This window comes from Fringilla coelebs (genome assembly GCF_963513975.1).
Source record: "Fringilla coelebs genome assembly, chromosome: 1".
Classification (NCBI taxonomy): Eukaryota; Metazoa; Chordata; class Aves; order Passeriformes; family Fringillidae; genus Fringilla; species Fringilla coelebs.
In genome coordinates, this window is record NC_140028.1 from 118297574 (window position 1) to 118324741 (window position 27168).

At 42.9% G+C, this 27168-nt stretch overlaps 1 protein-coding gene across 1 annotated transcript in view; it reads left to right on the forward strand.

Moving 5' to 3' along the window:
- Positions 1–21235, forward strand: part of COLQ (collagen like tail subunit of asymmetric acetylcholinesterase) — a gene marked incomplete at both ends in the record, with an annotated part of 38927 nt that extends 17692 nt beyond the window's left edge. The window contains 13 exons of the mRNA XM_084213615.1: positions 503–529; positions 1914–1985; positions 4360–4422; positions 5332–5358; positions 5994–6038; positions 6748–6783; positions 7647–7727; positions 11482–11578; positions 13186–13325; positions 16063–16182; positions 16778–16898; positions 19079–19181; positions 21166–21235. Of these exons, the coding sequence (XP_084069741.1) occupies positions 503–529; positions 1914–1985; positions 4360–4422; positions 5332–5358; positions 5994–6038; positions 6748–6783; positions 7647–7727; positions 11482–11578; positions 13186–13325; positions 16063–16182; positions 16778–16898; positions 19079–19181; positions 21166–21235 (1002 nt within the window). The remainder of the gene's footprint in view (positions 1–502; positions 530–1913; positions 1986–4359; positions 4423–5331; positions 5359–5993; positions 6039–6747; positions 6784–7646; positions 7728–11481; positions 11579–13185; positions 13326–16062; positions 16183–16777; positions 16899–19078; positions 19182–21165) is intronic.
- Positions 21236–27168: the final 5933 nt, after the last annotated feature.

The window sequence follows — 27168 nt, forward strand, 5'->3', positions numbered from 1 at the left end:
GCAGTGTAAAACTCAGCAATTTTACTGACCCAAAGGCCTTTGAGCTCCCTGTCCCTCCTGGAGAACATCAGGAGCAGAGCTCTCCCATGCAGTGTGAATTGTATGGGACAGCTCAGGTATTAAAGCTGGCCTATATCTTATGTTTTCAGTTGTGCAAAGATTTGTTCCATAATGATGCCAAAGAGCCTTATAGCTGAAGCTGAGCAGTTAATTGTGTGATTTGTTATACAAGGAGTTGACTGTAGATTTAAGGCTGAGAACACAGGAAAGACCAAGGAGCTCTAATACAGCAATTCTTCTCATTTTACCTCTGTAAACACAGTTTTGAGCATGAAGATATCCACTGTGTTTTGTTTGGTGGTATTTGGTTTTTTTGGGGGGAGGGTGTTGTGGGTTTGCATGTTTGTTTGTTTTTTTAATGGAGATGCATTGATGCATTGACTTGAGACCCACTGTGCTTCACTTGGTGACTGCAAGACTGACAAATTCCTTTCTCTGGCAGGGGGAGATTGGCAGGCCTGGAAGAAAGGTATGAATAAAGGTGCTGTCTCAGAAACCCATCCAATATTTAATAGCAGCTGCCAGAGAGGAGTGCAGACCACAGTTCAATAAAATTTAACTAATGTTGATGTTTAGCCTGTTAGTGCTTCTCTCACTGGTACCCAGGGTGGATGGCAGGCATCTCTGGCTGCAGGCCTGGAGAGCTGCCCCAGCTGGCTTGAATTTGACAAATTCCCTGAGTAAAAGCACAGAGAGAAGCCAAAGACATTACCAGAAGTATTTGTGTGGACAATGGGAAGCAGATTGTTGGAGTTATTATAAAAGATGTACAAAAAAAACCCAAAGCAAAATCAAACTTTTTACACATCCGAAGTCTAAACAAGGCTCAGCCAGACCTGAAGGAGGAACAACCATTAATGATCACCCTTCCAGAGGTCTGGCACCAATGCAATATGCTGACTACAATTCTATGCTTGGGGACATAGGAGCCATGATACATTGTCAAAAATATGTGCCCCTACATGTGATGAAACAGAATATGTTATCTCAGTCACTTAGTACATCCATTTAATGTAATTAACTTTAAAGAAGACAGAAATGCAGGATGAAATCAGAGATATGCAGGGGGTGGTCACTAACTAGGAAAAGAAGTACCCTTCTAATAATATACCAAGGATTTTGACACCTTTCTAATAATATACCAGGATTTTGACACCAGCTACCAAACAGGAATTCAAATAAATATAAAACATATAAACAGAAGAGGCAATTTTCTTAATCTATTTTCAAATGTCCTACAGTAAACAAAAATATTATTAATATAAATTCAAGTGTTCAAAACAGTGTCTTTGAGAGAGTAACACACCAACCTGCAAAAAAGTGCTAAAATTTAAATACAGTACACCAACACTTACTCTTCTGACAAATACAAGGAGATTCTGAAAGAGAAGTCACTCAGGTTGGAAATAAAACTGAACAACTCTTGTTAAAAGCTGTCTGGCCCACGAGAGTTCACTCTTGGCCCTGAATGTCATGATGACATCTCATCATGGTGAGATCATATTGTCAAGCAGTGAAATGCAGTGGAAGAGCACTAATCTGCAGCATTTTAGGAGATATTCAAAGAGTGACTTACAAACAGCAATTAAAACAGATAAATAACTGTATGTATGTAGTTATTGCTAGTCATATAGTAGTTAATAAAGAGCAATTATAGCTAGCAATGTAGGAATGTTCAGAGTAAGGACCATAGTAACAGGAATAGTTAGTTAAAGGTTTGGTTCTGCTCTCACCATGAATTGGATTTGTATGGACATAAGTACACACAGGTCTTTTTATCCCCTGTCTGCAGCAGGGACCTGTGTAGGAATGGTGTTTTTATGAATCATTGTAATCAGTGTTTTCCGTTCAAGGGCAGACCAGGTCCCCCGGGCGTCCCTGGGATGCCAGGACCGGTAGGATGGCCTGGACCTGTGGGACCGAAGGTAAGACTAAAATCCACATGGAACAAAGTGCTCAACATCACTATCTGAACAGAAGAGTTGTCTTGGGAAATCTCTAAGCAGCCACTTGCAGGGGGCTGGGAAGCTGTAGCGGTGCAAGGACACGCTGTGCTTGTCCCCTCTCTTACACTGCTCTGCAGAACCTAGGGTTAGGTTACTCCACCTTCAGTTCAGACCCTGTAGCACTTCTTACGTGGATTAAACATGTCAAAGGCAAATTGAAAATTATTACAATGAAGACTCACTGATGTCTCACAATCACACAAATCAGTGTTTCTAAACTGCTTGCCATCGTTATGACTATTCTTTATGAGGATCCCTTTGCCTGAAGATGTACTGTGAGCTTGTGATCAGAGGGAAAATACCAGGCTGACATCAAGGGAAAGAGATGACAAACCATGAGAATGGCTAATCGCATCTTTGAAGTTCATTTCCATACAAACAAACATTAATTCCTGTTATTTTTATTAACCAATAGCAGAAGAAACAACAGGACATGCTTTGCTACTGCAAACTGGCTGTTTCACCTGCATTTGTTATAAAAAAAGATTCAGGATAGTCCTTTAATAAGCACTGGCTTATGCAAAAGGTATAACAGCTCTTCATAGGAGCTGTGGTTTATGGAGCTCCTACAGGGACTTTTGAGACAACTTGCTTTTCTTCAGTCCAGGATGTATTAGGCTAAAGGACTGCACACAATGCCTGGTTTGAAACTGCTTTTGCTGGTAAATCTTTGACTTTTCATTTGCTCTATGAAGGTTGCTGCCCCCACCTCAGAGGATGTGATGCCTTAGCTCTGGATACTGCAAGAATAGTAGGACTGACTTGTGAATTTAAGCCCCATCTTGGAAGCAGACTTTCAAGGTCTTCCCAGCCGTGTTAGATGAAGAACATCATATTGTAGTATGTGGGAATGTAGGCAAGCAGCAAGAGTATGTACTTAAAAGAAATCAATGTTCTCTTTGAACTGTGAGATGGGAAATGGTTCCTCCCACAAACATACTGTGCGCTACGATTTCCCACAGCAGGAGCAGAGAGGGCAGAGGAAAGGTTCAATCAACTTCTTCCTTCATAGTCTTAGTGAAGGAAGAGAGGAAAGCAGACAGAAAACTCATACACTCAGTCTTCTTCTTGTATAGATGTTAGTTTTATTTATGTAGTCTTCCTAATTTTGATTAATCTCCTTTGTCTCATTAGTCCAAATTAGTCTATTACTGTGCTTTTTCATCACACTCCTAGAAGCATCCCTCATATTCAGAAGTAATATTTTTTCCTACACTTTAACTGCAAGTCCTTCTTGCTGTTTGATGGTGGTTCTTCTGCTTTCATTGTCTCTTTTGCTACAGGTCTCCTCTGTTCTTTATGTAGGTTCACAGTTTCATTTCTTCAGGTCTTCATAAATTTCATTTTCCTGCCTGTCAGTGGCGGCTCTGGTTGAATACAGTGCAGAAGATCTCTGTGGTCATTTCAGTTGGTCATGTCTCTTTCCTTTCTCCCTGTCTCTGATCTTCACCAACTTACAATATTCTTCTTCAGCACAGATATTTGCTGCATCCCCATCTTGCTGTAAATCTCCAGTACACTACTGTTCCAGGTTTTTAAACTCATGTCCACCTCTGTGGATATTTGCCGTTTCTTCAGCTGATTCTTCTTGTCTTCTCTTACTTTGACGCAGTCTAACTTCAGTCCCTATTTCTCCTACTTTGTTCCTACACGTCTTGTCTGAACTTCTGCAGGGGCAGCAGCCAATGGGAAAATCCCCTCAATTTCTGGGACTGTGAAGGTCAAAGGAGAGTAAGAGCCAAATGTATTCTGCTGGTAGCGCTGCTGCATGTCTGGGGGTCTACTCTCTATTTCATGCTAGATGTAATTAGTTGATGGCAGCCAGAGAAGTGGTTGTAAAACTTTGTCATGATTTACTGGCTCCAAATACTGTTCTGAGACATGGTGCCTCAGAACTGCTGTAAAAGCAGTCACTCTGCCCCGACAAGCTGTGAGGCATGCAGCAAAATGTCTTTCTTTTCTGCAGCTCAATGGAGGTGATGCTGGGTAGAGACAATGCACCTTCATGCAGAAAAGGATGCACTGCTGATGGTGCTTTGCTTGCATGACCTTTAAAAACAGCTGGGAAAACTGAAGCAAAAGTTACCCACACAAGAAAATTCAAACAGAAGAGTAGGATAACATGTGAGGGCTCAGGCAGAATATAATTGTAATATAAACCCCTGTCCACAATGCTACACCAAGGTCAGGCTTAACTATTTGACATAAGACCTGAACTGCTGAACTGTCAGACATTCAAATATGACCTCATGGGAGAGCCTCATTCAATAACTCTCTTTATTGAACCCTTTAGGGTGAAAAGGGAGAGTTGGGTGTGATGGGATTGCCAGGTACAAGAGGACCAATGGGCTCCAAGGTTCGTTAACTAAACTGCATTTTCAGACATTGGTTTCTAATGCTCTGCTGACAGCTGCTTCCTTCATGAATTTTCTGGAAAGCATTTATCAAGATATATGTGTCTAATACAGATAAAAAATATGTTCTAAATCAAGCAAGGTTATGTTGTCTGTTTGGGCTTGGCTGTGTTTTTGGCTTTTCATAAAAATGCTTTGTTATGAATGTTTGTAATTTATTTTAAAAGCAAGCTCAGATATAATTGTATCCCACTAGAAAAATGGAGTTCTTAAGCATATCTGCAGCATTAAATCATGTCTGCAATGCTTTCCACCCACCTCATAAGACTGTGAAGATCATTTTGGTCCCCTACTAGAACTAGGCATATTACTGGCAGTTGCAATAAATTATGCAATTAGTTTATTCACATTAAGGATTGGAAAGAAGGACTGAACACCTTTGTTTATTCTATGTTTCTTCAAGAGAAACTCAGTTTTATGTTAATGATCACACTAGATTACTTAAGTAAAACTGAAGTATGTTCCGGGGGGAAAAAACAACAAACAAACAAAACAGAAGAGGAAGATTATTGTTTAAATTATTTCAGATTACTATTTGCATCTTTTAATGGTTTATTTACTCTCAGTTACAATTTCTTTCACTTGTTTCAATTTCAAAGCATAATCAAAGCTGCTGGCTTTACCTGGCTTTTTCATAATGGCTTTTGGGCTGAGCTGTCTTGCTTTTAATTCACATTTCACGGTTCTGTTTCAGTGCAATTCTAGGAGCTGTAAATATTCATTTGCCTTTATGTGTTGATGCAATTAATTATTTGTGCTTCGTTCTTTTTCTTCACTTCAAAGTTTGAAAGTCCGGCTTCTTGGGTGATCTTGAAAGCGAGAAGCATTAAAATATCTATCATTCCCTTTAGGGTTTTCCTGGAACTAGAGGAGAAAAGGTCAGTGTGACAACTGCATAATGTATAATTTAACATTTGGAAACACATTTTTAAAAAAAAGTGCAACTGTGGAAATGAGGCTAAATTTTGATGAAGTCTAAAAGTCCCACTGAGAAATGAAAACATGTATTGAGAAGGAGCACTGTCTTGTGGCTTGGGCTGGGGTGCTGAAGAAGTGAGTTTTACACTTATGATGTATACACCCTGTATTCTCATGAACAAGTTGCTACAGTGAAACTCACTACAGGCTCCCCCATCTGCAGCATGGGTAAAATAATCCTGAATTGTTGGTCCGGTTTAGTTAGCTGACACATGCTTTGGCACTGAGACACTTTGTACTCTAGGATCTTACAGTGGGACCTGGGGAAAGAAGCCAACTGGGGAAAAAAATATTGAAAGTACTATGTCCAGGAAAGCATATATTTAAAGCAATTATCTGGAGAGAATGACTCCCTTTTCCTACAGTCCTTAGCATTAATTCTGTTATGATATCAGAAATGAAGCATATCTCTCACTCTGAAGATACTACTGTACTCTGTTGACTTCAATAATGCATTGTATGGGAAAAAAATATGTTTTGCTTCTCCATGAAATGGTAGTAATTAGGCTGTTGTTCTACTGTTATCTCTCTTCAGGGATCCAGAGGTGACAGAGGCGACAAAGGAGTCAAAGGAGACCCGGTAATTTTCTTTTCCAGATGGCTGTGAATGTGCATCTGAGGATCTGACAGGGAAAAACAGGAGAGGCATGGAGGAAAGGAACCTGAAGGCATCTTCCAGAGAGGGCAGGTGGGGTGAGGGAAAGCAGTGGTCCCATCTGCCGTGAGGGCAGTGGGGCAGCTCCACGTCCCTGTGCCCCCTGCCCGGTGCTCAGGGCGTTAATGAGGATTTCCCTGGAGTCACCCCAGCCCCTCCTGGGCTGTGCAGCCCAGAATCACGGCAGCTTCCCAAAATGCTGTCAGCTGGTCATATGATACACCGGGAGGGGAAGAGGGGGAGAGATTCCTGGCGTGGGGGCTCCTTCGACTAAGAAAGGAAAAATAAACTGCTTTTGGTGGAAATGGAGTAGTGCCATTCCCAGGCAGGCTTTGGGACTTGTCCAGATAAGCAGAGCTACCTGTGGACAAGAGAACAGTCAAGATGATTTTGCCAGAGAAGCAGAAACTGGCAGCAGAGGATCAGGCAGAGGAGTGATGGCACCATACAAGGAGCTTTATAGTAAAGTTTAGCTTATAAATTCACCTACTGCATTACCTGCAGTGCTGAGTCAGTGCAGGTGTTCTTAACTGATAGCCACACATGGCACTTGTTTTATTCCTTCCAAGGAAGGTGCTGCTTTGTCAAAGATCACTACACATTTTCTGATTATTTTTCTCCTTTGACTTTGTAGGGAGAAATAGGCTTCCCTGGAATGCTGGGACAAAAAGTAAGTGGGTGTGATATGTTGGGAGTTGTGTTAAGTGCTGAGACAGGCTCAATGAGTGGATTCAGGGACTTCCTGGATTGTATAGGGCGTTGAAGTTCTTGCTTGACTCAGAGACCAGCATTGCCTGGACTTGATCAAATTCTTTAGGCTTTTTAGCTTAAGAGAAAACTCAGATTTAGCTCTTTGGTGCTGTTTCTCTTTCCCCCCCAGATTATTTCTTTAGTTATAATCTCCTTCCTATTTAAATGCTAAGGTTTTATTCACTTGCAACTATTAAATATTTCCTTCTTGGTACTCTGAAACAAAATAGCACTACTGCATACAGCAGTAACAACCCTGAGCAGTTTTTAGGTCATCATTATTCTGTACTTGAAAAACAATCAAAATTCAGGTGCTGGCTTATGGAAAACTTAAAGGTGAATAATTTTAGTACATAATCAAACCATGCCTCTGAAATTAGAAAAGGAATTAATAGTTGTTTCTAGAGCAATGAGAAGATGAGTGAATTTACCTTCCTTACCCTGAGTATTTTCATCACATGCGCATCTTAACAGCAAAGCAAGACATTGCAAAGGGGTCAGAGAGCTTTCCCAGCCTTGACCTCTCCAAGTCTCTGAGTGTGTTTCTGATCTCTTCCTTAGGAAAGGATTTTTCAGGGGTATGTGGGTAAATTGTATGAGCTTCTTCTTACTTTACATTTGTTTTAAACTATTTTATTATGATTTTGAATTTCTAAGAAAGAAACTGTGCCAGCATTATCTAGAGGAATCATGTGAATGAAAACCATGTGCATCTGCTGTCTTGCTCGAGGCAGGTAAAACCATGTACTTAACTCCTTCTTCCTTCCCTCTGCACCCACCAAGGGAGAGATGGGCCCCAAGGGACAGTCTGGAGTACCAGGACACAGAGGACCTATAGGAAGACCTGGAAAACGAGGCAAACAAGTAGGACCACGGTGTTTCCTCTTCCTGTGACTCGTGGCATCTGTGTGACTGTGTGGTCTAAGCTCTGTACCATGCACTGTGTTGCACAGGGAGTGGAGAGAAGCCCTGGAACACCTCACAGGCATGCACAGGCTACACAGCAGCTAAAGCCTCAGCTTTAGGGCTGGAGTCTTGTCTGCAGCATTCAACTCCCTGCCCAGGCAGCATGGGAAAAGTTGGTTTTATCCTGGATTGGTAATGAACTCATTTAATACAATTTGATCAGATCTCAAAGGCTTCCTTTGAATCCCAAGCAACACCCAGTCCCACCTGGCAGCCAGAGAGCTCAAAATTATGCTAGCAGAGCTATGTTTTCAGAGTTTCAGGTGAATTGTAAAGACTTGGAATTGTGTATAAATTGGATACTGACTCCACCAATGCAGCATTTCAGTGGTAGGGGCTTAGCTGGAAGTAATTTATTTGCAGCCTTGTTATGCCCAGCGTGGCAAGGAGAGGCACATCCCTGCTTCACTGTTGCTCTGATGAGAACAGGTAATATTGGAAGTGACAAAGTAGCTAATGTGGGGAAAAAGACGGGTTGGGCGTTAGGTAGGAAGTAAGAGATCTCCAAGTAAGGGAGGTATGAGCAGTGTAAATCTCCTAGATGACCCACAAGAAATATTTTTTTGTCCTAGATTTGTCAGGTTTTAAAAGCTGTTGTGTGCTCTTTGCTGGTTTTGAGGGGTTTGCTTTTTTGTTTTATTTTGTTTTGTTTTGGTTTGGTTTGTATATTTGTTTTGTTTTTTAAACCCTGTTTATCTGCCCTGCCTATGTGCTGTGGAATATCTTTCCACAGCATAAGACATGAGAAGATGCAGTGCCTGCAGATCAACTCGAACGCTGCGCACGCCTTATTTGACCTTAGACATTTTGTCACCTTACACGGTGGCGTAATAAAAATGTGGTGACATAAGCATGTCATAATTTAAGACAACAATCAGTGTGACTAAAAGACCTATAGCCTGCCTCTAGATTGGTGACATAAGCATGTCATAATTCAACAATTACTGTGACTAAAAGACCTATAGACTGCCTCTAGATTGGTGTTTCTAGTCCCAAGGCTCAGTACCCAAACCCCTTTCTGAGCGCAATCTTAGCACTGATTCAGCATGAAAAAGGCTTTTCCTCTCTGTAACTGGTGAACCTGCTATTTCCTTTCTTCTTTTCTAATCCTTTGAAAAAAACAGGGAGTGGCATTTTAAGGCTCTGTGGGTCTGGCTGCCGCCTTTAAGCGCTGTAGAGGTCTGGCTGTTTGTCCAGCTGAGAGGATAGTTTCCACCAGTATGGGGCCATTTCCTGTCTCTTGATCCAGCTGACATGCCTAGATAAAAGCAGCTAAATTAAGCAGGTGTCACTTCCACTTCCATTCCCAGCTATGTCTTGATTAGCTCACTGACTTCTCCAAGTCTCCCTGCCTCTGGGACAGGCTCTTCCTGAAACGCGGCCAGGAGCTGGGAGTCACAAGCCACAGCCTTACACAGCTGACCGAGATACAGCACCCAAAGCTCTGTAACTTGGGAACTGACCCCAAGCAAACCCAAGTTTAGGGTTTCAGTCTTGAGAAGGAGGAATGACTTAGGGCTTTAGGTAGTGCTAGTTTGGAAGAAAGGGCATGAGCGCAAATATTGTCAATGGGAAAAGCTTCTCCCAATGCCGTGGGCACGTGTGAAAGATGAACAAGGCAAAACCATTGAACATCAAGCCTTGCCATTGTAATTTAATTCATCAGTGCTAAGCAGGAGGGCATTAAGCAATCATCCCTCCAAGCAGGAGACACAGAAAACAGCTTTTTTCAGTCAGCACATGTCTGACTGGCACCGCCTTGCCTCTGTCAAATTGCTGTTGTGTGGGGGAAGGAGATTTCCCACAGTCTTCTTTGGGGCTACAAAATCCTGGTCTGCTAGTTCTGTGTTGCATAATGTAAGAAGTAATTAGAGATCAGCATCACTGACATTCACATAAATCCTGAAATATTTTTATGGCTCAGAGCTTACCTAATAGGATTAAACAAAGCAAATATTCAATTAGTTCTTTATAGGCCATGGCAAAATCAGCCTTCCTCTGCTGAAATGGTGCAAGTGACATTCAAACATATCCATGGGATGTAACATATTATATAACAACAATTATTTCAGCATGTATTAATATATATGCTTTGCTACTCTTAAATTAGACATGCAACCATTTACTGTATGATTCTGAATGCACATTAGCCTGGAATTGCACCATCTTCAAGGAAATAATCTCCTTTGTCATTAAAAGAAAGCTTACATAGTGCATATCATTTTTATTATGCTAAATAACATTTGCTGTTACATAAAAATCAAGTCAGATATTTAAACTTTAAGCTATGTAATACACTTCTGAAATATAAAGCTGAGAAATCCAAGCCTTAGAGAGTATATGAGCAGGAAGATAAATATAGTTATTTTTAATAAGTGTCACCCTATTAAATTCAGGAGCAAAAAACGAGAAGGTGCCAAACAGTTCTAGGTTAAAACTTCCAAATGCCTTAGGGTATGGCTGCACAAACAAGCTCCCATGAGGCAAATTAGGGCTGAGTTTTGAGAATATCAGCTATTGTGTGCTAACTGTGTGTAAGCCCCTCTCCCACAGGTAATTTTACAGCATTTGCTCCTGCTGCCAGAGGGACATGATTTCTCAGCATGGTAAACATTAAGCTGCACTCATAAGGCCAAGCCCTGGCTTGGCTTGTGATGATTTGTTATCCTAGCTGTACCCATGGTGAAAGTCAAAGGGATACAGGAATCCAGGCACCTCAAACATTCTGAAAATAGTGTGTCAAAGTCATCAGTGACCTTCTGAAAGGCTGCACCCTAAGACTGGGAAATGTCACTGTGGAAGCCCTTGACAGCTCCTCAGTGGTTTTCCTTTTTCTTTCTCAGTGACACTCACTCCTAGGGAGTTACAGGGGGTAAAAAGGCAGCCTTAAAGAAAGGCTATCAAATGATTGAAGTCAGAGCAGGGTGGTTGCTGACTCCTGAGAGGAGAGGAGAGGAGAGGAGAGGAGAGGAGAGGAGAGGAGAGGAGAGGAGAGGAGAGGAGAGGAGAGGAGAGGAGAGGAGAGGAGAGGAGAGGAGAGGAGAGGAGAGGAGAGGAGAGGAGAGGAGAGGAGAGGAGAGGAGAGGAGAGGAGAGGAGAGGAGAGGAGAGGAGAGGAGAGGAGAGGAGAGGAGAGGAGAGGAGAGGAGAGGAGAGGAGAGGAGAGGAGAGGAGAGGAGAGGAGAGGAGAGGAGAGGAGAGGAGAGGAGAGGAGAGGAGAGGAGAGGAGAGGAGAGGAGAGGAGAGGAGAGGAGAGGAGAGGAGAGGAGAGGAGAGGAGAGGAGAGGAGAGGAGAGGAGAGGAGAGGAGAGGAGAGGAGAGGAGAGGAGAGGAGAGGAGAGGAGAGGAGAGGAGAGGAGAGGAGAGGAGAGGAGAGGAGAGGAGAGGAGAGGAGAGGAGAGGAGAGGAGAGGAGAGGAGAGGAGAGGAGAGGAGAGGAGAGGAGAGGAGAGGAGAGGAGAGGAGAGGAGAGGAGAGGAGAGGAGAGGAGAGGAGAGAGGCCTTGCTCCCCGGGTTGTGTCCATGAAGCTCATGTTTCTTCTGGCAAATGTCTTGGCTTTCTTATGGGGGAAGCCAGTGCTGGCTCGTTGCTGATGTGTCTTTGTTCTGTTTGTTACTAGCGTAGCCAAGACACGGCTGTCACTTCTCTTGCAGGGCCTCAAGGGGGACATCGGGCCGGCGGGTGTCATGGGCCCGCCCGGCAGGCCCGGCCCTGTCGGCCAGCCGGGCCCCCCCGGACCCTCAGGACTCGGTAAGCCCGACGTGAGGAGATTCCCCAGGGGTGTCCCTGCTCCCCAGCCCCTCCTGACTCACCAGGCACACTTAGGCCCCCTGCACAAAGTGCTGCAGGGCTTTGTTTGCTTCTCCATCCATGGCAAGGAGGGGATGTCTCCTGGAGGCAGGTCATGCCATCCTTGTCCATTACTTTAAAACCTACTTTATGGTTTCTGGTGTTTCAGATAAAACCAAAACTAAATCCTATGTGGTCCCTGAGGGATTTTTGTAGATGGGGATGATGAAAAGCCATCTGGCAGTCTTGGAGAGACTAGGTAATCTCCATCATCAAAGGTCTGCTTCTCCAGATATCCTGGCTTGCAGTGAAAACTGGGATTTCTAATCAGACAGGACATGTTCACCCTGTGCAGCCCTGCAAGGGAAAAATAGATGAGATTCAAGTTACAGTGTCATTAAGGAAATAAGGGAAGAGAATGGAAAAGGGATAGGAGTCAGGGGAAAAAGAGAGCAGTGGAGAAAAACTGTCTATATAATTAAATGATTGAGATCTATGCTCACTGCAATTGTGTGTGTTGTAGAAATTATGAGGAAAACCTTGTAATAACCATAATCCTCAGAGCTGTGCAGGCACATGAACCCTGGTCAGCTTCTGGGTCCAAAATGGACATGAAGGACAATACCTGACCCACAACACACAATGTCCCCTTCCATTTTGCTTTCCCTTTATCCTTCCCTTGCTTGCATTAGCAGACTGGAGGTCTCTTCTTGTGGTAGTGTGGAAATGGAACATCTGTAAAGCTGGGCACAGCTTCAGAATCTTCATATATCTCATGTCTCCCATTAAGAAGCATCTTGAAGCTTTCAGAAGGCAGAATTTTTATCGTGCTGATGGGAAGGCAGCCAGGACCTTGAGATTACTTTTTCAAGGCTTTATCCCATCCACAGAAAGTTTATGTGTCAGGGTTATTAATATTTTTTCTCTAGAATATAAATTCTGGTCCTAAAAGACATTTCTGTAATGATGTCACTGCTTGCAGCATGACCATATTGGCTCATAATCTAAATCTGCAGAGCAGTGCATCCTCGCCAAAGTTTGAAAGTCAAAAAGGAGTATTTTTTAAATTAACATTTAATTAAAACATTTAAAACTCCTGTATTTTTAGTTGGGTTTTTGCTGTCTAGAAACCTGTGAAACAGCATTGCTCAAGTGGTTGTACAAAGGCACAAGTCCAATCTGTTGTGGACTTACACAGAGACTGACTCTACAAAACTTGGTGTGTAGGCACTGTAGAGTGATCTGTGTGTTCATCCTCTCCTGAATTTCTGTAGCTTCGAGCAGGCTGACATTTATTCTAAGCAAATGGTTTCTCTCTTCCTCTGTGAAACTGGTAGATTCAGAAGGTGATCTGAAATATGACTGTGGTAAAAAACTGGCATCTTTCTCCTGAAGTACCGGAATTAGTGCCTCCCTTTGGTTCCCAGTGGAACTGGTAGGAGCTGTGCCTGTCTGAAAACTTGGCTAAATGCATATATATCCACCTGACCTGTACTTTTCCCCTAAGGCTCTTTGTGTGTGGTGTGTAGTAACCTCATAACAAGGCACGCTGGTCCTCTGCTTCCTAGGACAATTTGCAATAGGACCAAAGGGAGAAAGAGGACTTCCAGGGCCTCCAGGGAGATGTCTCTGCAGAACCCCACAGCATATGAGTAACCCATCCTATGAGCAATCTGTGTTTGGACACAGCTACCCAAAAGTTCCCGCGGTAAGCAGGTTTTCTGGGAGGGGATGTGTGCAGTTCTGAAGTGCTTTTATTATGAGATGTGTTGTACTCACTAATACTTTTTGTTTAATAGGAAGATATATAGGCAATGTGTGATTTCTAGTACCCAAAACTTCTGAGATCCAGAGGTGCAAAAGAGTTCAGACTCATAACTTGTTGATGTGCTGAAATGCAGCTGTTCCAAAACATCAGTAGGGTAGCACATGTTTGGAAATGTTTTTCAAGCCTAAGGATGCTGTCTTTCATCTACTACTGTACATATGTAATCCATCCTTTTTATTTCATGAAATCAAAATTCATTTCAGATTGGTCAGTAAAGTAAGCATACCTTTCTTGTTTGTTTGACACTTTTTTAAGACAGTGATTTCAGAACTGAATATCAGGATCAAGCATTTCACATATGCAATAGAGCTTTCTCCCAGAGCACGGATCCTCAATAACAGGAGTTTCCACAAACTGTGACAATCATGTGTCTGGGCTCCAGTCTGCAGACATACACATTATATGGCTGATTTCCATCTCTAGCCCTGAAAGCATTTTTATGAGCAAATTGGAAAAATACTTTAAAGGACAAGGCACTGGTGAAATGTGACCTAGTATTTTTTTATCACTGATTTCTTTGGGCTTTGTAACTACTCTTTATGTCCTTCTCCTTCTGCCGGGCTCTGTTCATTATTCTGTGCAGTTCAGCACCCAGTCAGTGATGAAGATGTGTGCCAGCATAGCTCAGCCGCTCCATGCAAGTGGAAATGCTGTGGTGTCTGCTTGTCTCTGAATACCAATGAGCAGCAATTAGCTTTGTCAAAGGCCCACCTGTCACTGTGTCAGAAAGCTGTCACGGTGTGTGGAAGGGACACACTCACAACACCGTTAAACTGGGTCATTGAGCTCAGCCTTTTGCACAAGTGTGTTTCAGGCCTTGTCAGCTGGGCCAGCTGCTTGCTCATCCCTGGCTGTGTTACATTAGAAAAAACCCTCCTGTTGTTTTTGAAAACATAATGGTGAGAATTGAATGTGCTGAAATAAAGGTGCATATCACACCACCCTGCATGAAAAAAAAACCCCATTGTGTGCTTTGCAGCCAGGAGAATTCATAGAAAAAGCTTTAAGGCTGTCAATATAAGGTAGAGGTCTTGTTACCCTCCTTCTCCATCAGGCACAGTTTCCTATCTTAAAAGATAGGATCTTAAAAGATAGAAATGATAGTAATAGATCTTAAAAGATAGTAATGAGAGTGTAAATGTCTAAAATACCATACACTATCACCATGAGCCCCCAGGTGCCATTTTGTTGCCAGGAATGTGGGGAGGCAAAAAGGCAAGGCTTAGCCCTGGAAATGAGGCACTTCCAGAGCAGCATTCCCTGTTTTCCTGCCTGCCCCATTTGTTTTACTCCCTCGAGAGTAGAGAACACTTAGACTTAAACTAGAGCTTAAACATCACTATTGTTTATTCTGTCCAGATCCCCATGTAGCAGCTTTGAAGCCTGTCTTGGGCCACTTGAAAGCTCTTGTCAGGATTCTATAGCTGCACATGGAAAAGATACAGAGAGGTGCCCTGTGCCCTGGCCCTGTGGTTTGCCAAAGCAGCACAACCTCAGTGCCACCACCCATGCACCCAGCAGCTCCTCCAGAGGAGGGCAGAGGCTGGGAAACAAAGTGCTGTTTTTCTGTCACTGGCTAAGATTCATTCAATTTTTTAAATCTTGTGCAATTTTAAAGGCTGATATCTGTAATGGTTTGAGACAGCATAGTTTTGTTATTGATTTCAAGAGAAATTGGAGCTCTAGGGCTGGGCTCTGAGCTCCTGAACACAATTACAGAATCATTCTGTGCTGGCTTCCTATTTATTTGCTTCCTTTCATTCAAGCTGAAAGCATTTTTATTCAATGCTGCTGTAATGAAATTGGCCTTCGTCCAGGGTTATGGGAATGTTCTGCTATGTAAAAATTTCAAGGTAACTTGTTTTTTAGAGAGCCAGTTCTGTTTATGCTGGTGAGAATCAGACTCAGACCTAAATCTATTTTGTCCAGAAACACTCCATTTGCTTTTTCTTAATTTAAAAATGGCTTGAATCTTACAAAAATTAAATTGATTAAGCTGCTGAAGGAAGAGTTTATTTCCTAATGTCTTTTACATCCAATTTCAGTGGCTGAGACATTAAAGAAATGGGTAAGAGAGCAGCTTGTCCTAATTTTTCCATTTTGAACTTTTTTTTTTTTGCAGTATAATTGGAGACTTGGCTTCAGACCATAGTATATGCATATAAAGAAACATGCATTTTAGTGTCAATTAAATCTAAAGAAATAACAAAGAGGTAAAAGTTAAGTGAAGGTCATATTGAGCCATGTATTATTTATTTTGTAGCCACAAACATGCCTAAAAGTTATAGTCAATCCACAAAAAGAACTTATGCCCATTTGGATTTTGCAATTGCCTCAGCATCAAACCATTTGAGCATCAGAAAGCTCTTCTCAGCAGTGATTGTGCACCACTATTTGTATGATTTTTACTTGAGGATGTGCATTTCAAAATAGGGGCCCAGGAAACTCCATTCTTTCCATTGCTGTAGCTTCTCACCTCCTCTCTTTCTGAAAACAACTGAAACATTTCCCTGCTTATTATTTACCTATTTGAAGATACGTATGCCAAACTAGATTCTGTGATAATCCAAAGAACCTCTTGAGAAGGTTACCAATCACCTCTTTTTGTGTTCCCCAGATTTTTGTGGTGAACAATCAAGAAGAATTGGACCGGTTAAACACCGAAAACGCATTAGCATTTAGAAGAGATCAGAGATCTTTGTATTTCAAGGATACCTTTGGATGGCTCCCAGTCCAGGTGAAAATATGACTGTGGTCTCAGAAAACCCGTGAGTGTATGTTTCATTTTGAAATACAGAATACACTTCTGTACTTAAGGTGTCATACAGAGTCAGTTAAGCAAATGGGGAAAAGCTCATTTTTGAACACTGCCACAACTGTACATAATTCTGTGAATTTTATTCACAGGAGTATTAATTACTGAGGAATTAACTCAGCAGTGTTGCAGGTTTTGCTAACCTCCTTGTGAACCACTGGTGAACAAACTGGAGCAGAGTTCAGGGAATTATGGTGATAAAAAAGAGTTTTTATTTAATACAAAATAAGGGAAAACTCACCAGGGTACAGAGCTGCCGAACTAAAACCCTGCAAACCAAACTCACATATTTCCTTATTGCTTCAAGGAGCTAAGATGAGTCCTGCTGAAATTAGCAATAGGATCTTTCTTGTGTCTACTGGACTTTGTATCAGACTCTGTATAAACCCTCTGACCAACAAATAACAAGCCATAAAAGCCTGGCTGTGGGACCTGTCCCCAAGAGCCCTTCTCCTCTGCTTGCTAGCCAGGCTGCTGCTGGTCTGGTTCAGTAACCACTGTGTGTTTGCCTGGTCAGCTCACCCCTCTGTACCCCGTGGATTACCGCTTGGAGGAGGGGGGCACCTGTGGAGATGGCATCGTGCAGGATGGGGAGGAGTGCGATGACGGCAACACAATTGTGACTGATGACTGCATAAGTAAGTTACAGCACAGCAGGAGGGGCTTCTTCCTGCCAGGGAAGGGGCATTAGTTGTACCACAGGGTACACTGCTTGTGTGTGGGAGAGTTGTGTGGTGTGTGGATCAAGGGCAGGCCCATGGAAAGGGAGGCACGATGGCCACAGGGTGAAAAGTGAGGCTTCCATCCGTGTGGATTGCACACACCAGCACAGGAAAGAGGTGACAACAGCACTTCTCTGCATCCTTGTCGATTCAGTGAAAGTGTATTTCAAGGGCCATCCAGCAGCTGGCTTACATACACACCTTTCCTGGGGGCTGCCAGCTCCCTCTAAGATCTGTAGCACACCTTTCCAGTGCAGCACAGCCCTTGGGATAGACACTGGAGCCCTTGGGATAGACACTGTTTCTTACAATAAAATAGATCCTGAGTCCAGAGACACCACTTTAGATTGTGTTATTTGCTTGCATACGGAAGGTGTCAGCCCACTACCTTCACTATCATGTTTACATAACATTTAATTCATGTCTACTCCATCTTCCTTCCATTTTGCTGATTGTGGATTAAGCATATAAGCATTTGGGCAGCTGTGGTAACCTTCACTTCCTCCTCTCAGTTACTTTTACATCTTGAATCCTTCCCCACAGCACAGCCCTACACCATCTCCACATAGTAGGTTTGGTGCTCTGTTGTTCCCAGCAAAAGGATGCTTCTTCACATTTCAGAGCAGTATCACCCAACACTGAAAGATGCAATTTTTCATTTACATATCACTCGCTGACTTTGAAAATGGGGTGTATGCAGCCATGCCCTGTGCAAGTTCCTCCATCCACCTGTCCATCACCACCCTTCCCCTTATGACTTAGGAATCCCAGCCAACTTCTTGATGACACCAGGAAAGAGATTTCAAAGGCAATTCCATCTCAACAGGTCTAGGGAGACACATAAATAAAAGCCCCACTAAGCTTGCCTGACTGCAGAGTGCTCCAGAGAGACAGTAGACAACATCTTTTCTGTTTCCAGACATGAGGAAACGATTAAATTAGAACTTGCAATCAGCTGTGGGGAACAACCATGCAGCAAGATAGTGTTCATTAGTTCTACTGCCTGCAAAACTCTGTTGTCTGAGGGCACATCGTGCTCTCTGTGCTGTGCATTGTGCAAAGCCTCAATGGAGACCTTGCAGTACACAGATTTCTGACACTGATGTGAGCCATCCTTGAGTTACTTGGAAATGAGCACATTGTCATCACTCTTCTCCTGTAACTGAACCAAAAGGAAAAGGCTAGCAGAATGTTAAATGAATTTTATTGTAAAAAAGGCTTGTTGGTCTTAGAAGCATCAGTTTCTGACAAACACATCCTTGGTGCAATTAATTAATCATTTCTATTTGTAAATAACTCACTTTAGCCTCTTAAAAACTCCCTGTTCCTGAGTGTCTGTTTAATCCTTTGCTTGACACCAATAGATTCTCCCAGAAGATGTCAAAGGGATTTTAACTAAATGAATTTGTTCACGTTAGAACGTCATTCTCAATATGCTGAAGATATCAAAATCAAAGTCCAGTTGCTAAAATGGCAAACAAACCCACAAATTACTGCAGCCTACATGTCAGTCACCATGAAAAAATGTGACAAATCCCACTCACGCTCAAGTCAGTAGGAGTCAGCAGTGGGAAAAACATGATTTTGGCAACATTTATATATTTTATTTCTTTATAGACAGGCTGCATAATTTTGTTCATATGTGGAAACTCAGCAGACAAACAGAGATATTGCACAGAATTGGGTAATGGTCTAGGTTGGGAATTTCACACCAGTTACCCACCTAAGATCATTTTTTTGGGATTGTGGCTTCCCCGAATCATTTATGTTAACTGTATTTTATGTTTCCCTTAACTTGTTTTGATGGTAATTATCTATGGCAATAATAAGTTTTGAATAAGTGCTGTTGTAATTAGTGATTTTGTAATAATTATTTTCAGTATATATCCATTCTTTCCCTTCACCACTGAAATTAGCCTAAAAAAGTACATTCTTTGCAGTGAAGTACTGCTTCCCCTAAGACAGTCCTTACAGAATGCCTTCCCCAAAATATCTTGCTTTATACTTAACCCTTAAAAAGCTAGTTCCAGTTACTTTAGCTGTTTCTTTTACAAGTGAAGTGCCTGCAAGGTGTTTATTTCTGTATTTTTCACTAGGGTGCCGCCGTGCTTACTGCGGAGATGGCTACAAGCATGAGGGGGTTGAAGACTGTGATGGGATGGATTTTGGGTACCTGACATGTAGAACATACCTTCCTGGGTATGTAAAAGGAGGTCTTCACTTTGGTTTGGTGGGGGTTTTTTTGGTTTGTTTATGGAGTGGGGTTTTGTGTGTGTTTTTCCTTTCTTTTTTCTATTTTCCAGCTTTAAAACTGAGGAGTTTTACCCACTAAATCTTGTTCCACTGGGACCACTGCTAGTAGCAGGGAAGAAAGAGTCTACCAAATAATTTCTGCATGTCATTTACTTTAAGGGCTAAATCTCATTTCACAGTAAGAAGTACATGCCCCTTACTGCACAAAACAAATGAAGGTCACACTGACCTATGTTTGCCCATTTCTTGCCAAGATTTCTTTATCTGGTCACATTAATGTCCAGCCATAACATTAAAAAAGTAGGAAAGAACGTGACAAGATGATCACACTGAAGGAAAAAAAAAACCCACAACATCCAAACCACGGGCTTGTACCAGCCTCTTGCTGCCCTTCCCATTAATGGGTACTCTGGGGAGGTATTTGTTTTGAATCAAGCAGTCATCTGTCAGCTTTTCCAAAGCGCAGGAAATTCATTCACCAGCAGATGCAAAGCTATAGATCTGTGTAGCAAAGTCCTTCATGTAAAACATCTGCTTACTGTTGTCTTGCCTTCTCTGCCGTTGTTTAGGCAGCTTCCTCTGCTCAGCGTTTTGCCTCCAACAGCAGCACCTCTATTTAGCTGTCAGGTATTGTTACTGGCTAACAGGAAACATTTAATTTGCAAATTAAATTACGTGCAGAGCCCTCATCATTCAGGGAACAATAATGTGCTAATTGACAGGAATAAGAAACCACAGGATGTCTTTGTAAATCTAGCGCTGTGCTAATCCTTCCACTGTTGGAGCACTTTTGGTATAAGAGATTACTAAAATCCAGACCAGTCAACCTGACAAAACTGAAACATTTTACAGAGACCTCACCTTCAGACAGTGTAGAGTTGTTCTCTACTGTGAAAACTATTCCCTTCTAAGAGTCTCAAATTTGGTGCCCAATATAGCACCACAAAAGCTTGAGGAAAACTTTATAAATTTCTCTTTTCTTGTATATTCAAGTTGTTGAAGAACAACTGAGATCTTTTATTTTTGTGTGTAGTCTGCAAATTATCTGTCAAACTAAAGAAAAAGCCGTGAATCATGAGAAAGTGGGCTGAGTATGTGAGTATGACACTCCCATGGGAGTTTTACCCCGAAGTAACCTTTCCTCCAAGAGTTCTGCTGCAACTGATTTTCCCATTTTTCACTCTTTCCAGCCCACAGATCCCTCCTCCTGTTTCACACACCTTCTCTTCAGATTTGATGTTAGTCTGAGAATGTGGGTTATCCTAGGATGTAGTTTTAAAGCTGCACAGCTTGACATTGTGGATGGGTTATTCACTTAGACATTCCAACAATGAAAACTTGTTTAAATTCATATTAACAGTTCTGGTCAGGTCTTCAGTAGGTAAAGTCACTGCTCAGTTTGTCAGTAGAAAGATAAAATCTCTGGTTTTCCTTATTTTGCAAGGACTCTTCAATTTACTCTTTTAAAAATTATTTCTAATGTGGGAATGTGTCACTCTTGTTATTTCAAGTACATGAAAAAGAAATTAAGGACAGACACAGTCATGCCTGCTGAAGCTATTGGGAGTAACTGGAAAAACACTTAACTCAGAGCCTCAGATATTTTGTTCCACAGCTCCCGTGGGTGAGCGCCAGGGCCTTTTGCATCCACCCCCATGAAATGCTCTGGTCCTGATGCCAACAGGGATTTTGTTTTTTTTAATTGACATTACTGCGAGTTAAATCTTCACTCATAGTTTCTCCTGGATGCCTTTTGCTGACAGAGGAGAACACAGTCGAGCACTGATGAAAATTGCCCTCCTATTTAGTTTCCCATATGCTGCTGCATATGCATATTCTTCACTCCTACAGAGAGCTACATCCATGAACTAGATGATGTGTAAGTGAACCATACCGTGCTTTGAAACTGAGATATTCTCTTTTATTCCAGGTCTTACGGGAAATTGCGCTGCACTTCTTACTGCTACATTGACTCCACACAGTGTCGATACTTCACATGAGGCAGCGGAGGTGGGCAGCATCCCACGCCTAGGGGGTGCTAGGTGCTACACTATCACCTATCCAAGAAGGACTGGGACAAAAAAAACCCCACCCACCTCTGGGAAAACAAACAAAGACACATCATGCTGCTGAAGGCCATTCTGAGATTTTTTTTTTTTTTTTTTTAAGATAGATTTGTCAGATAGGGAAAAATAGGACCACTGCATCCTGTCTTAATAGAGAAATAAATGTCAAGCTGTGTGTGCCAGTGAGACTTCCATGCGGCCGGGGATGGCAACTTGCTCTCCATCACAAAAGCAACATTAAACTACTGGAAGCTGAGTTTCATTAACAGGAATGTCATGTAACAATTACCTCGACTTAGCACTGTTAAACCCAAATATAATCTCTTCAGGGGTTTTGTCTTTAACCCTTCTCTGCAGAAACACAGAGCATATCTTGGATGCGGTGTTTAGAGGGACTTTCTCTTTTATTACAATGTGAACTTAGCAAGTGTTGTGTCTACTAGAGATGACTTCAGCAACTCTAAGGCTACCAATGCTCTTTCATTGGTCAAAAGAGTTTAAGTTGTTTCAGAATCAGCAAATCAGTCAAATAAGCTGGTTAACATCACCTTCAGGCGAAGGCGTTGTCTGTGTGTGTCTGTGCACTACAAGCAGTCGTGGGAGGCCTGCAAAACATGCCACAGAAGGACAAACTGGACAAATAAACTGTGAAATAGCCAAGAAGTTCTCTCCCAGGAGAAAATCAGACAAGGAGGGAAGACAAAAAAGGAACATATTTCTGTATTTTTCTCCTCTGTGCTGAGCTCACTGGGCTCTGTCTGACCCCAAGGGGCTGGGACAGCATCGGATCCCTGCCCGAAACCACGTCCATGTACACATTGTCTTCCCTCTGGTGTCCACAATGGAAGGTCTTTGCATTTGCAACCTGTTGTCCACCAAGCCATCATCACTCAATTCCCAGTTATCCCATGTGCTCCCTGCCCCTGTGCCACTGGCTGTTTCTGCACTGTGTGCCCCAGTGTGTGTGCTCCCTTTTGTATCGCTGTAAATCAGACCCCAGAGTAGCGCGTCCATGGATGCTTGGTCATGCTGTGCAATGTACATGTGGGTTTTTGTTTTTTGGGAAGGTCTCTTAACTGTATCAGCTCTGATTGAAGTCAGGGTAATTATATACTAATTTATTAGCAAGTAGTAAAGAGCAAGTTTCGCATGGAAAGCATATTAAATGTTACGTGAAAAAGAGTCTATAACAGAAAATGAAACCAAGAATGTGCAGAATTCAGGACTAAAAGCCTTAAAACTAGGCATTATTTTCATACAAGCCACTCTTTCCTGCTTTGTGGTAAAAGCTGTACAGGACTGTGTGAAATGTGTGAGTTATCTGTGCCAGTGACAGCCCTGCAACAGCTGCACTGACACTGGCACTTCTGTAGAGGTTACATAAAGGTGGATGTTGTGGTACAAGGATAATGCATTAAAGCAATCAAGAAACACGTGCAACTTTTGCCACCTGCCCAGAAGACTTTAACTATGCATGTATAAAGTGGTATTGGAAATCACCAATTAGCAACAAAAAAAGAAAGAAAATTTGTGTACTCTTCATGATTATCACTTACCTGGGCTATTTATGTTGTTATGAAGCCAAGTCACCAGCATTTGTAGCCCAGTTCAATGGTTTAATTTTTTTTTTTTTTTTTTTCTTATCTGAGGTCTTAATAAAAGGTCCAGGAACCACTGGGACAACAAAATTGCCACAAACTCTGGAAATCTGGGCACTAGTACAGCTGCCTTTAAGTTTCCTGTGCTAGTGCAAGCAGCAGGTTCCAGCAGCATCACACCACGAGGAGCAGGCTCTGGTTGTTGGGAGGCTCTCGAGGACAAACACGCTCCCAGCAGCACATCCTGCTGGCCATCCCTCCGGGTGAACCCCTGGCAGAATCTGCTGGTGTTACCATCCTGGGGTGGAGACACTCCATCTGAACTACTCACCTTCTCCAAGGGGTTCATCTCAACCCCCCAAAAGGCTGGAGTCTCTGAGAAGTTGGTAATTCCAGTGGCCTTTCACCTTCAGTTTTCAGTTGGATTATTTTTCATTAAAAGCTCCTACCTCCAAAGGACATTGAAAAAACAAAGCTTCGTGCATGGATCATAGAAAATGTACGCAGGAGATGTGGTCACCCAGGTAAAACTACTGTGCTGTTCATGTTCAGAAAGGGGCCTATCACCCTGGTCAGGCTGGGAACACTTGCACAGCATGGATTTTAAATGGACAAAGCAATGTAAAATACAAGAAAACGAGAAGAAAATTTCATGCTACTATTACTGTCTTGCTCCCCACAGAAGATAATGCGTGAGAAAAACACCTGGGAAGGTGTAAAGTAAATATGATTTTAAATGCTGCAAAAGAAATCTTTGCCCTCATTACTGACATACCTGATTTATCATCATTTTGGTATTCTTCAGCTGGGTGATGCCTGGTCTGCTGCAAATTGTCTTCCCTCCTTCTCTGAGTTTGGGAACTTAAAACATTGTGCCAAGACTGGTTCAAAAGTTAATTGGAATATTTCAGTTCCTTGGACTTTTGTAGCAGCCTACATTTTTGGGAGAGTTTTCTAATGATTAGTATGCAACTCAAGGCAAGTACAAAGCATTATGCCATGCACTGTATTAATGTATACAAAAAAATCTGGCTTGCACTTAATAGATGATTAAATATATGTAATTGCCTACTGCATATATTAGCAGCTCATGTCAATAAATCATACTACCTTATTTCCCCTATGTCCTTATTTTCACTTATTTTATTTTGGGGTTAACAACATGGTTTTTAAATATAATTACCTAGTTTAAGATGCTGAGGAGTGAAAAGACACCTCTTTTCCCATGCCTGCTGCCTCTCCCTGCCTGCCGTGGGATCTGTGTGGGTGCAGCAATGTCCACACAGCCTGGGAGTGTGACTGTGCATCCCTGCTCCTGGGCTTGCCACTGCCTCATCCTGCAACACACCATGGGCAGAACAGCTCCACTTCCACTGATTTTGGAACCTGTAACGTACTTGGTTTTAATAAGGCTTTGGGCTGTGGTTTGGGGGATTGTCTGCTCCTGCTACCTGATAATGTATTGACTGGCTACTTTGTAACTCTGTATCAGAGGCTGAGCTGATGGCTGTGAAACAGAAAGCAACAGCCTCGGGTGCTGATGGACAGGCGGAATGGTGATGTTGGCACCCGGGATTTGGGCACTCCTGGAAACGGGCACCCAGGCTTCAGGAAGAGGGTCCTGCCTTGCAGCCTGGGAGTCTGTTGTCCCAAGGCTTTTGTGTATAACAGAGTTCCAGAAAAGGGCAGTCCTTCCTGTCCTCAAGGGAAAAGGAAGTGTATTGACAGACCGAGAATGTGAGTCTATTTTCTACCTGTTCTTTCTAGAAACTCAGCTTCTGTGACACTCACCTTTCTGGCACCCAAATGCCTACCTCATTTCTCCCTTCCCTTCGAATTGCCCAAAATCGTAGCTGTCAAGTCTGTCCTTGCCCATAAATCTGGCCATGAACCTCATCCCCTTCTTTCTTTCTTCTTATTTCCTCTAAGGACACCAAAGTTCATATTCTTTGTAACCTCCTGAATAATCTGCAATGCCCTTGCTGCTCTGCTGGGTCTCATCAGCTTCTCTTTCAGTCTCTCACACCATCCCATTCCTAACATCTTCTGCTTGTGACAGCCCTGCCATATGTCACAGCAAAGCCCCTCGGTCATGGTCCTTACCTTCTAACAATTGTAGGATGCATTTCCCACTTCAGCCCCACCCATTTGTACAAGGAGAGGGGGGATTGGTGATTATCCTTGAACTGCAGGTCTCCAAGAAGTGTCCTTGAGCACCAGCTGTTTATGAGGAATAACTGTAGTAAGTCCCCAGTTAGCTGCATTTGGGGACAATTCAATAGACTTGGCTGCCACACACAGTCAGGAGATGTATTTTAAGATGACCAAAATAAACCCAAGAGAAGGAAATCAGTGCTGTGCTGTGGTTCTTTGCTGATATTTAAATCTATCACGCACAATGCTGCAAGGAGAAGTTTAAAGAGCTGTTGGAAAATTGACATTTTCATTCACAAAAGGTGAGGCAATGAGAGCACTTTCTAAAAGACTTTCAAGTTCTTTCTCTGATAACTTTTGCCTAAGGAGATGGAAATGGCAAAGCAAGGGTCGCTTCCCAGGAAACAATTTCCTTGCAAGAAAAGCACAGAATAATGGGCTATTCAACTCTGCAGCACAAGGTACTGGCTAAAGGACAGGCAACAGGTGAATGCAAAATTTAGATCAGAAATTTAGATCAGAGTAACTGGAGCTTATTAATCTGATAAGAGGCCATACAACTTGTAGACCATTAGAGCACTGTCAGGCCTTAACCAAAGAGAGAAAAGGAGCAAAGCCTAAGCAAATGAGCCATTTGTGTCTTTAATGAACATAGACAGTGAAAACTCCCCTCAATATGTCCAGTTACGTGCCCAGCAATGTGCTCTATGCAGAAAGCTGGTGTCACTCCAGGGCCAAAAAGGCCAGAGCAAAGCCTGGGCACATGCTTTCATTGCATCAGTAATTACTGGGGCATTTAGGAGGATGGCCCTGAACCAGCCCAGCCAGGGAAGGCAGCATTTGAAAGGATGGCCAGGCCAAATTATATTAGAGGAGTGTACTCCTGATGGAAATTACATTAGTGGCTACTTCCCTCTCTCCATCCCTGGCAAAATCTTGGCACTCAAAAGGCACTGAGTTATAGCCCTGACCTTTTACAGCTTTTAATTCACTCTGACAGTTTCCCTGAGCATCTGAGGGAGGGTCCAGTTGGGATGCATAATCTTCTCCAGTGACAGAGAAGAGGGTTTAAGCAGACATATTTTGCTGCAGCCTTCCCACACACCAATGAGCAAGCGGCCCTCCTGCATGGTGTGCTGCCCAGGATTTTCTTTGGAAAGGAGTGGAAGGAGAATGGTGGAGCTGAACCCTGCAAAGCCTCTGACAGCAAAGGCAAGGGATGCAGAAGGGCATTGCGTGGAGCAGGAGCCACTCTGGCCAGTGTGGCTGGGCTGGGAAGGGGCCTCAGGCTGCCACATGCACCAGAGCATCTCATGTTCTTCAGGGAAAGCTGCCTGCAGTGCTGTCCCCAGGGCTAATGCTGCTGGTGGTATCTCCTGCAGGACACAGGGAAGGACAAAGCACTCCCTGAGCTGTTCTACAGGTGCAGCTGGGAGCCTGCCTGTCTGGTCTGTGATAACACAAACACAGACATTCCACAGAGCAGGAATCTGAGTTAATGGCACAATAAATCAGCCAGGAGGAAGAGGAGGTAACATTAACCTACTCACACAGCAGCATGTTTAGTATATTTAGCAACTTGGCAACTGATCACCCTCTCTTAGCCGGTCTAAAGTGTCACCATGCAATGAGGGAATAAACTGACATCAGCATTAAATTCAAGCCCATGGCAAGGTGTCTTTGACCCTTGTGTCAGGTGTAGAGGAAGCTTTCAGAATTTATCTTGAAGAACAGTCAGAGCCCTGTCAGGGTCTGTAGCATCTTCTGTAAGGTAAACAGGTGTTGATGGTTATTCACTGCCACCCTCCTGGGAGGAAGAGACACCCAGTGGAATTTCCCACTGACCCACCTCAGAGTGCTGACTTACACTGTGGAAATGCAGGCATCAACACTTAATTTTTTTTGCCCTCCCAATCAGAGCACCCCCAATTTAGTGGAGCAAGGAGAGAACCGCTTGAGAACCCCATCTGTTCCCTGAATCCTTTGTGGGATCCCAGAAACTCTTTAGTGACTAATTTTGTTTGGAAGAGAAGAGCTACCATTGCTCCCTGCTTTGCTCATTTCAGTTAGCCCCATGAAACTCATCATGCACGAATTGGGAGAGGCTGTGCTGAG